The 10,904-nt window shown below is 42.2% G+C and overlaps 1 protein-coding gene across 1 annotated transcript; it reads left to right on the forward strand.

The window, feature by feature from the left end:
* Positions 1 to 254: 254 nt before the first annotated feature.
* On the forward strand, positions 255 to 616 carry LOC117028804 (small ubiquitin-related modifier 2-like). Its single transcript, XM_033117670.1, has 2 exons — positions 255 to 407; positions 479 to 616. The coding sequence occupies exons 1-2, from the start codon at positions 255 to 257 to the stop codon at positions 614 to 616; spliced, it is 291 nt and encodes a 96-aa protein (XP_032973561.1).
* The last annotated feature ends 10,288 nt before the right edge of the window (positions 617 to 10,904 follow it).

Raw genomic sequence — 10,904 nt, forward strand, 5'->3', positions numbered from 1 at the left:
GCTACAAAGAATCATAAAATTCTAGAACAGCAGGTGTAGCAAAGACAGTTCTTCGTGTACCCTTCAGACAAAGCCATACATGATTGATGGTTATCAACACTGTGCTTTTGGGAGGTTCAGAAAAAGGAGTGGTGTCTCCCTACTCCACCGCTGCCACCTCCTTCTGCCACTCCTGGTGCTGCTTGTATGCTCGCTGGGTGCGGACCTGGTCCCTTTTTTGGGAAGCAACAGCTGAGGAGACTCTGGCGCTTGCCATGGCCTATGAAAAGCCTAAGGAAGGCATCAAGACTGAGAATAATGATTATATTAATTTGAAGGGGGCAGGGCAGGAAGGCTCTGTGATGCAGTTTAAGATTAAGAGGTACACACCGCTTAGTAAACTAATGAAAGCCGATTGTGACAACAGCGCTTGTCAATGAGGCAGATCAGGCTCTGATTTGACAGGCAGCCAATGAAACACACACACACACCTGCACAGTTGGAAATGGAGGCTGAAGACACAATTGATACGTTCCAGCAGCAGACAGGAGGTGTCTACGAAAAAGGGAACCTGCTGTTTTACTCCAGGATTCTGTTCCTCCAAACCAAGAAGACATTCTCAATTAGAAAACTGTAATTTGGTTCCACCACATCCTGACGGCTAAAGTATAGTTTTCTCTGTTCTTTCATTTCCCCTTCCCTATTCCTTTATTGTACATAAAGTAACTGATATATGTGCACAAGCATTTGCATTTTTTTAAACTAAATGGCCAGTTAGGTATGTTTTGAACAACATAAAATGGAGATTGGATGGGGCAATGGGGAAAAATACCGGTTCTGTGAAAATATCCCCTTTCTCCATTAGTAGCATGCTCACTCAGCTCTTCTCCTTACATTCCAGTAAGTTATTTTGCTCTCACTGTTTAACACAAAAAAAGAACAACATACAAATCCTTGCATACCTTGTTCGATTGGAGAATTTTAATGGTTTTCATTTATCATTGTAAAACCAAGGACTATTTTATAACTTTTTTGTACGTAGCTGTTACATGTAGGGCAATTTGTCTTTAAGTAGGGATACATTACTCTAAAAGAAATGAATTCTAGATAGTTTTCCCTTCAAGTCAAGCATCTTGTTGTTTAAATAAGCTTCTTGTTTAAAATGAAAAAAGGAAAAGAAAAGAAAAAGAGGAATGGTCATATCTGATTGGGAGATCAGAAAGGATTGGGGGAGATGGCTTTTGAACTCACCAGGAAGAGTGGATTCAACAGATAGAGAGTGGGGCACAGATAGGAAGGGAGGCCCTTCAGGGGACCAAAATGATATACAAATAATGGCATGGAGAAAAGAAAACATGAGACACCAATGTCGTGCTTAATCCCAAAATGGCCTAGTCAGGGTGAGGTTGGAGGCTGATCCAGGCACGGCAGCTGTATTCACAGGCACAGGAAACAACTGCCCAAGATGTCGGGTTTGAAGGACCCCTTTCTCAGCTCTCTACCCTTGGCCAAGGCTACATCAGGCTCAACATTTCACCATTAGAAATTTATTTCCTTGGGAAAACATTCAGCCTCCAGGAGATCCTTGGCAGGGGGCAAATGATCCCCAGAGGAGTAACATGGAAGGATTGTTCTCGGCCAAGGACGGAGTGAGTGGTGGGGAAAGAGACCTGGTAGCAGTGGAGAGCAGGGTGATGTGAGTGGGGCAGTGATAATCACTAATGTTTACTGAGCACTTATTGCTAGGCAGCGAGCTAAGTGTGCCGCATGGATTGTTTCACTTAGTCCTGACAGAGGTAGGCCCTCTCATCATCTCCATTTTACAGATGAGGAAACAGACTTAGAGAGGCTAAGTGACTTGCCCAAGGTCTCCCACAGCTGGCAGCCCAGCCAGACGCCAGAGCCCAGCTCTCAACCACCACACCGTCCTGCTTCAGATACTCAGTTTCCCAACTGAGGTGAATGGCAGCTCCTTCACCGAGCTGCTGCGAGGCTTCGGGGATGAAAGTTAAACTCCTCGAGTGGTGTGACATGTTGTAGGTACTTCACACATACTGCGTCCCTCCTCTCTCCTGAGCGGAAAGCTCCTTTCACAAGCCAGAAGCCTCGTAAATATTTCAGTGGTGTCTGTGTGGCAGAGGCTATGAAGCCTGTTCTCCGTAGCACTTGGTGACAGTGACGTCTGGGGGCCAGTTGCAAGTATCTGATCAGCCTCATTTTTTACAAAAAGACCTTTTCCTGGAACAGTTATAGTCACGGGTGTGAGACAGATCTGCAGAATTTTTCTGGATGGAGACCAGAGCATGAGCCAGGCCAGGGTCCCATTTCTCAAACACGGCCGTGGCCAAGGCCCAACAGCCATCCATGGCTCCTCCACCCAACCTGCGGACGGTGCCAAGGGCTCTGTCACACCAAGGGTCCCAGAAGGGCGGCAGGGAGCCCAGAAAAACAAAACAAGGGAAACAGGCTATACTTGTACAGCAGAGGCTGAAACTAGAGTTGAGGGCAAGTTTACCTGGGTTGTTGCCTCTGGGAACTTTGAATTAAAAAAAAATGTTTTATTGTGGTAAGAACATTTACCATGAGATCCACCCTCTTAAATTTAAATGCACAGTACAGTATTATTAACTATAGGTGCAACGTCTATAGCAGATCTCTAGAATTTATTCATCTTGCGTAACTTCAGTTACTTTATAACTATTAAATAGCAACTCTCCATTTCCCCTTCCCCCCAATCCTGGCAACCATCATTTGACTCTGCTTCTCTGAGTTTGACTGTTTTAGATACCTCATAAAAGTAGAATCGTACAGCATTTTTCCTTTTGTATTGGCTTATTTCACCTAACAAAATGTCCTCAACGTTCAATCATGTTGTCATATATGGCAGGATTTCCTTCTTTTTTAAGGCTGAATAATATTTAATCATGTATATATATATTTATACACACACACACACACACTTGTAATGAAATATTAATTATATGATCACTTTCTTTATCTATTCATCTGTCAATGGACATATAGGTTGTTTCCACATCTTGGCTATTATGAATAATGCTGCAATAAACATGGAAGTCTAAATATCTCTTTGAGATACTGATTTCAGTTCTTTTGGATAAATACCTAGAAATGGAATTGCTCAACCATATGGTAGATCTCGTTTTAATTTTTGAAGAACTGCCATACTGTTTTCCATAGTGGCTAACACCATTTTACATTCCTACCAATAGTGTACAAGGATTCCCTTTTCTCGACATCTAAACCTACATTTGTTATTGGTTTTCGTTTTTTGTTTTTGTAATAGCCATCATCATAGGTATGATGTGATATATCACTGCAGTTTTGATTTACATTTCCCTGGTGATTGGTGACATTGAGCCTGTTTTCACGTACCTGTTGGCCACTTGTCTTCTTTGGAGAAATTCCTATTAAAGTCCTTTGCCTATTTTTAGATCAGGTTATTTCAGTATTTTTTGTTGTTGTCACTGAGTTATAGAAGTGCATTATATATTTTGGATATTAACTATCAGATATATGGTTTGCAAATATTTTCTCCCATTTCATAGGCTGCCTTTTTACTCTGTTGTTTTCTTTGCTATGTAGAAGCTTTTTAGTTTGATGTAGTCTCACTTGTCTATTTTTAATTTTGTTTCCTGTACTTTTAATGTCATATCCAAGAAATCATTGCTAAGACCAACATCATGAAGCTTTCCCCCATTTTTTCTTCGAGGAGTATTATACACTTTCAGGTCTTACATTTAAGTCTTTAGTCCATTTTGAGTTGATTGTTGTGTGTATGGTGTAAGATAATGGTCCAATTTCATTCTTTTGTATGTAGATATCCAATTTTCTTAGTACCATCTGTTGAAGAGACTATCTTTACACCATTGTGTATTCATCATAATGCTTTTGAAGATCAGTTGGCCATATATGTGTGGGTTTATTTCTAGGCTCTCTATTGTGTTCCATTAGTCCATATGTCTGTCTTTATATCAGCACCATACTGTTTTAATTACTATAGCTTTGTAATATATTTTGAAATCAGGAAGTATGATGCTCCAGTTTTGTTCTTCTTTCTCAAGATTGTTTTGGCTGTTAAGGGTCCTTTGTGAATTTTAGAATTTTTTTTATCTGCAAAAAGTGACTTTGGGATTTTGATAAGGATGGTCTTGAATCTGTAGATCATTTGGGGTAGTATGAACATTTTAACGATATTAAGCCTTCCAATCCATCAACATGAGATGTCTTTTCAGTTATTTGTGTCTTCTTTAATTTCTTTTATCAATGTTATATAGTTTTTAGGATACAAGTCTTTTGCTTCCATAGCTAAGTTTATTCCTAAGTATTTTTTTATTATTATTGTAAATGAGACTGTTTTCTTAATTCCCTTTTCAGATAGTTTGTTGTTAACATATAGGAAAGCAACTGATTTTTGTATGTTATCCTTCTATCCCTACTTTTCTAAGAGTTTTTATCACAAAGGGATGTTGAACTTTGTCAAATGTTTTTTATGCATTGATTGAGATGATCATGATTTTTGTCCTTTGTTCTGTTACTGTAGCGTATCATATTCATTGATATTTGCATGTTTATCCATTCTTGCATCCCAGGAATGAATCTCATTTGGTCATGGTGTGTAATCCTTTTAATGCACTGTTGAAATTGGTTTGCTAGTATTTTGTTGAGAATTTTTGCATCTATGTTCATCAGGGATATTGACTTGTAGTTTTCTTATAGTGTCTTTGTCTGGCTTTGGTATCAGGGTAATACTGACCTTGTAAAATGAATTTAGAAGTGCTCCCTCCTCTTCAACTTTTGGGAAGAGTTTGAGAAAGACTGACATTAATTTTTCTTTAAAAGTTTGGTAACATTCACCAGTGAAGCCATCTGGTTCTGGGCTTTTCTTTGTCCAGAGGTTTTTTATTACTGTTTCAATCTCCTTATTAGTTATAGTAGGTCTGTTCAGATTTTCTATCTTCATGATTCAGATTTTCTATAATTGGTAGGTTGTATGTTTCTAGAAATTTATCCATTTCTTCTAGGCCATCTAATTTATTGACACTGGGGCGCTTTGAATTCTGACATGATTACAGCCTTAGCCAGGTGGGACTCAGGTGGATGAAGCATATAACCTATCTAGAGGCAAGAAGAAGGAGGTGACAGGAGGAATATGACAGGACTGGACAGTATGACCTCTCCAGATGTGTCCTCTGGCTTGAGGACTTTGTGATTTTTAGATATTGAGAGCTGGAAGTCAGGGAGGGGGTCACCAAAAAGAAGGAAGAGCAGGACTCTGGCAAACCCTGAGTTATCCAGCTCAGTGGGAGCCTTGGGGTTCTAATTTGCCTCAGCCATCCATTCCACAATGTATAGAGAGCCCCTAGGAGGTGGCAGGCACTGTGGCAGGCCCTAGGGTGCTGCCAAGATGCAGACGCCACCTTCATGATGCTGGAGTGGAGAGAACAGAGGCCCATGGTTAAACTCAATACATGCCACGCTGTATTTATAAACATAGCAGAGGAACATGATACAGAGGGAGGCCTGGAAAGTCCTCAGGGGAGTTGGCATTTTTAACTGATGTTTGAGGACCAGCAGGATTTTTAAAAACACAGATTAATACTGTTTGCTTTTTCCAATTACATAAGTAATTAACACAAGTCATAACTTTAAAAAATTTTTAAACATAGTATAGAAAGAGGAAAAATTTTAAAGAAAGTATAGAAAGAAGAAAATAGTTACCTAGTTCTAAAACCCAGAGAAAACCATGGTTAAAAATGTAGGTGTGCTTTCTTCCGGTCTCTTTTTTATGTTGTACTGCTTTCTTTTTTCACTTAATTTTGTAGCTTAAGTATTTTGAAGGTAAAATATTGGCACATTTGATTGGAGGGAGGAGTGAAAGGCATGCAGCAAGGAGGAGATGGCAAAGTGAGGGCATGGTTTCTCTGGGCTCTTTATGTGCCCACATTGGGGTACCTGGGCCCTTGAGTTCCCTGAGTCGCTAGCCCCTCAGCTCTCTAATTGGTTAATGGGCCGTACCGTCGGCCCTGCCTCAGCCCATTTTCCTGCCTGGCACCTGGGCTGGGTTCTGGGTAGGGTTCTGGGCAGGGACATAAGTTGCAGCCACTCTTCTTCCTGGTCAAGTCTCTTAAGGAGATTGAGCCGGTTTCCTGGGTAATGGAGTTGAGTTTCCAGCTTCAAAACTAAGTAAAGCAGATGAAATCCCAAGATTGATCATTTAGATCGGTATGGTAGCCACAAGTGGCTGCTGAGTGCTTAATATCTGGGTAGTCCAAATTAAGATGTACTGTAAATGTTAAATACATACTGGATTTCCAAGACAGTATGAAAAATGAAGGTAAAATATCCATAATTTCTATATTGGTTACATGTTGAAGTGACAATATTTTGGGTAAACTTAGAGATTTTACTCCTTAAATCCTTTAGGTTATAATCTCCAGAGAGCAGCTAGACCAAACTCATATAAGCTGGAGGTAGTAGGTAGGAAACAGGGAACAGGCGGTGAAAACATCCTGAGGTCGTTGTATCCAACTTCCTGCTTCTTTGCCCCCTTCAATGAAACAGATTCTTCCTGCTCCTACAGTCAGCCTGCTCTCTCTGGCCTGGTCCTTCCTCATAGGCACACACACACACACACACACACATCACATAGTACATCATTTAAATTGTTTTAATACTCACACGAAAAAAAGGAAGGGAACAAGTACAAGTAATTTTACTATATTTTATTTAACCCAGTATCCCACAAATATACCTGGGCAAGAGTTCAGCAGGTCTCCCCACACTCAGGCCAGGATGGTAAAGGCTGCCAATGCAGCCCTGGGAGGGAGGAAACGTTCAGCTACTCCTGCCTGGCACAGCTCTGACCCTACTTCAAGCCAGGCCCCACCCTTGCCCAATTCATGGGTCAGCAACTCTCAAGAGCACCCTTCTCACACACCTCAACTCTCGAGGTGGGGTCCACTGGCAAGTTCCCACAGTCCCCACCCTCAGGGAGCCTCTTTGCCCAGTAGCAGGCAAGGTAGGGAGGGATACAGCAGGATCAAGGAGGACCTGTGAATACAGAAAGGATCCCAGAGGAACTCAGATGGGAAGCAGCCTATTGTAGAATTTAAGCACCAGGAGAGCTCTGAGGCTGGACCTTGGGCAAGTTACTAACCTCTTTAGATCTTAGCTTCTTCATCTCTAAAATGGGCATAATACAGCTTCTCTGCCCATAGGGTGGTGCAGAGCTTCAATGACAAAACAAATCAGGGACTTCGAATTGTGCCCAGCACGTGGTGAACACTCAATGTTAGAAATAGTCTAGTTCCCTCATTTACAGCTGGGGAAATGGGTTTTAAAGATAAATTGGTTTTATACCATTCAGTTTCTCCTTTTAGTTTTCATTATGGAAAATTGCACACATGCAAAAGTGGAGAGAATAACATAAAGAACTCCCATGTACTCATTACCCCACTTCAATGACTATCAACTTAGGGCAAACTCAAGAGTATCATCTATAGCCCTGCCATACCCCTGGGTTCTTTTGTAACAAATCTCAGATATTATATCATTTCATCTGTAAATATTTTACAGTGTATCTCTAAGAGAAAAGGACTTTAAAAATAGCCACACTACCATTAGTGTACCTAAAAAGTTAACAATAGTGTGTGTTAATACCGTCAAATATCCAATCATTGTTCAAATTCTCCAATTGTCTCTTTTCTAAAATACTTGTTCCAATCAGGATTCAAGTAAACCCTATGTACTGCAAATGATTGATGTCTGTCTCTCAAGTTTTTTTAAACATAGGCACCCCTTTTTCTCTCCCCCCTCCTTGTAATTTATCTGTTGAAAAATTGCCCTGTAGAGTTTCTCACAGTCTGGAGTTTTGTTGTGTCCCTATGTCTAGAAGCTTGATGCGATTCAGATTCCATTTGGGAAGATTACTCCCAGGGGCTGGTGTGTTCTTCCATCAGGAGATACACAATGTAAACAGCTATGAATTGTCAACTCTCTGGGTCCATTATTTCATCAGTGTTTGGAAAATAGCGACATTCTATCATTCCTTCTGCATTTAAAATTTGGCATGCATTTACTAAGAGAAACTTCCCTCTCTCAACTATTTGGTTAACCTGAGTTACCTTTTATAAACTATTCAGGAAAAGCAGATCAGTGCTCAATTCTTTCCCCTTTATTTACAGTTTTGAAAATAATGAGTTATTAGGTTGGTGCAAAAGTAATTGCAATTTTTGTAATTATTTTTAACCTTTAAAAAAAATTTTTTTTTAAATATTGGGGAACAGTGTGTTTTTCCAGGACCCATCAGTTCCAAGTCAAGTCATTGTTTTTCTTCAATCTAGTTGTGGGTGGGCACAGCTCAGCTCCAAGTCAAGCTGTTTTCAATCTAGTTGTGGAGGGCGCAGCTCACTGGCCCGTGTAGGAATCGAACTGGCAACCTTGGTGTTATGAGCACTGTGCTCTAACCAACTGAGCCAACCGGCCACCCTAATTTTAACCTCTTAAACCACAATTACTTTTGCACCAACCTAATACTTCCTTAGCATCTCCAGAAGTAATCAATGATTTTTTTTTTTAATTATGAACTCATGGATTTAAATATATTTCACAACTCACTGCCATTATACTTAGGATATATTTATGTATTTTTTAAGGAGGACACAGCTCACAGTGGCCCATGTGGGGATAGAACCTGGCAACCTTGGTGTTATCAGCACCACGCTCTAACCAACTGAGCTAACGGGCCGCCCCTATAATTAGGATATTTTAAAAAATTATATCTCTGGCTTTAATTTAGGGAACAAGGGGCAACATGAGAAAGCCGAGAGAACTCTGCCTGTGGAGTCAAACAGCCGAAGGGTGGAATCCTGGCTCTACCACTTATAAGCCCAGTAACCTTGGTCAAATTACCTAACTTCTCTCTCCTGCTATTTCCTCATCCGTCAAACAGGGAAATGGTTAGTAATAAGCAACATTTATTGAGTGCTTACCACCTTCCAAGTATTGTGCTAAGGACTTTAATGACATGATGATATGTAGTCCTCATATCAGCTCAGTGAGATGGGAGCTATTATTATCATCCCCATGTTAGAGATGAGGAGGAAACTGAAGGGTAGAGTGCTGGAGCAATTTGTCTAGGGTACACAGAAAGCGGTGGAGCAGAGACTTGAACCCAGGGCATTCTGGCTCCAAAGCTCGCTGTTGTCTAGCAGTTATTGTGAAGATGTGAGATGGTGATGACCATTCATCGTATGCCTCCTGCATGCCAGGCACCACACCAGGTACTTGGCCTGACTCCAAAGCCCACACTCTTAGCCGATACCCTGTTTTCACAGTGATGGCCTGTAGTTGGTGCATACTTAGTGAGAAGTATCAGTGGTTGTAGAAGTAACCACCGTGGGAGCAAGGAATGGGGCTAAAATCTACCCAGGGAAAGGGCAGGCCCTGGCAGGTGGGAAGATCAGGGCAGGGCCCACAGGGTGAGCCAGGCTGTCCTTGGTCTTGGCAGATCCCCACAGACATGGAGCACAGTCAGGTCTGGCTCATGGTGAGTGAGGGAGAGAAACTCCTATTGCAGCTGGGGTCTCTCCTTCCCCAGGCTCCCCCTCACCTGCTGAGACTCAGACCTCCTACTTGCTTCGTTAATCAGTAAGGGCAAGAAAGTTCCCTCTGCTTCCCCAAAGTCAATGGGCCAAGATAGCCCTTGGGTAGTCTTAGAGGACAGGCCACGACCTAGCTGGCTGGTATGGAAGTCAGAGATCCTGGGTGCAGCTGGGACAGGGGAGGTATGGCTAACACTAAGAGCAGCAATGAGAGCGATCATTTCCTGAACACCTGCTATGTTCCAGGCAGGGGCCAGGCTCTGTGTTATCTCAGTTCATCCTCACAATGCCCCAAAGAGGTGGGTCTTGTTATAGTCTCCATTTTGCAGATGAGCAAGCTGAGGCTAAGGGTCATGAAGCAACTTAGCCTGAGGTGACTCAGCCAGCAGATGGCAGGGCCAGGCTGCCTGACTCCATATCGGGTACAGAGAGACAAGAGTCAGGGTACTTCGGAGGCAGGTAATGCTGAAATTTCGGATGCTGAAATTTCACGGGAGCAAAGGGAGGAGGGTACTTCCGGCAGAAGGAAGAGTTTGTGCAAAGGTACAGAGGCGTAAAAGGGTATGTTCTATTCAGGGTGGTGACTAACTCTGCGGCCAGAGTGAAGGGTGTGTAGGGAGGAGTGGCAGCAGATGGGGAGGAGGGGGGTAGTGCTGAGGCCAAGGGAGAAGAACCCTGGGTTCCAGGCCAAGGAGCTGGAACTATGTCCTTGGTGGGGGTGCGGGGAGGCCATGGGAAGCGTTAAGCAAGAGGGTTGATGACAGTGATAAACTTGGGGTTACATGATGATTTGTGTTTTACAAAGAGCTTCCAGAGGTACATGATCAGGTAGAAGCCTCAGGTCAATCCTGGGAGCCAGCTCATTCTACAGATTAACGAACAGACTCCGAATGGTTGTGAGACGTGCTCAGGCCTCAAGGCCAGGGCTCTCGCCACCATAGGACATTGCTCCATAACTCAGGGCCTAATGAAAAAAGGGGCAGGCAGAGGCCTCCTTCAGCTCCTGATTTCTGCAGCCCTGCTCCCTGTTCAGCCTTGTTGGGGAGTGTGAGATGAAGATAAATTGGGCCTACTATGTGTAAATGCCTGATCACTATGTTGTACACCTGAAACTAATATTGTACGTCAACTATAATTGAAAATTTAAAAAAAAAGAAGAAGAAGAAGATAAACTGGGCTTAGGTCCTAGGCATCTCTGCTGACCAAGAATATAACAGTAAGTAATAAGACTATAGTTCACTGAGCTCCGACTATGTGCTAAGTTAACTGGTTTAGGAGAAAACTAGACAGAGAACAATAGCA

Source organism: Rhinolophus ferrumequinum, chromosome 10 (genome assembly GCF_004115265.2).
Source record: "Rhinolophus ferrumequinum isolate MPI-CBG mRhiFer1 chromosome 10, mRhiFer1_v1.p, whole genome shotgun sequence".
Taxonomy (NCBI): Eukaryota; Metazoa; Chordata; class Mammalia; order Chiroptera; family Rhinolophidae; genus Rhinolophus; species Rhinolophus ferrumequinum.

Excerpts from the sequence above, each read along its gene's own strand:
- LOC117028804 (XM_033117670.1), top strand. The coding sequence starts at position 255 with ATGGCCTATGAAAAGCCTAAGGAAGGCATCAAGACTGAGAATAATGAT. Across the intron at positions 408-478 it reads AAGCCGATTGTGACAACAGC|TTGGAAATGGAGGCTGAAGA; the intron begins GCTTGTCAATGA and ends ACACCTGCACAG.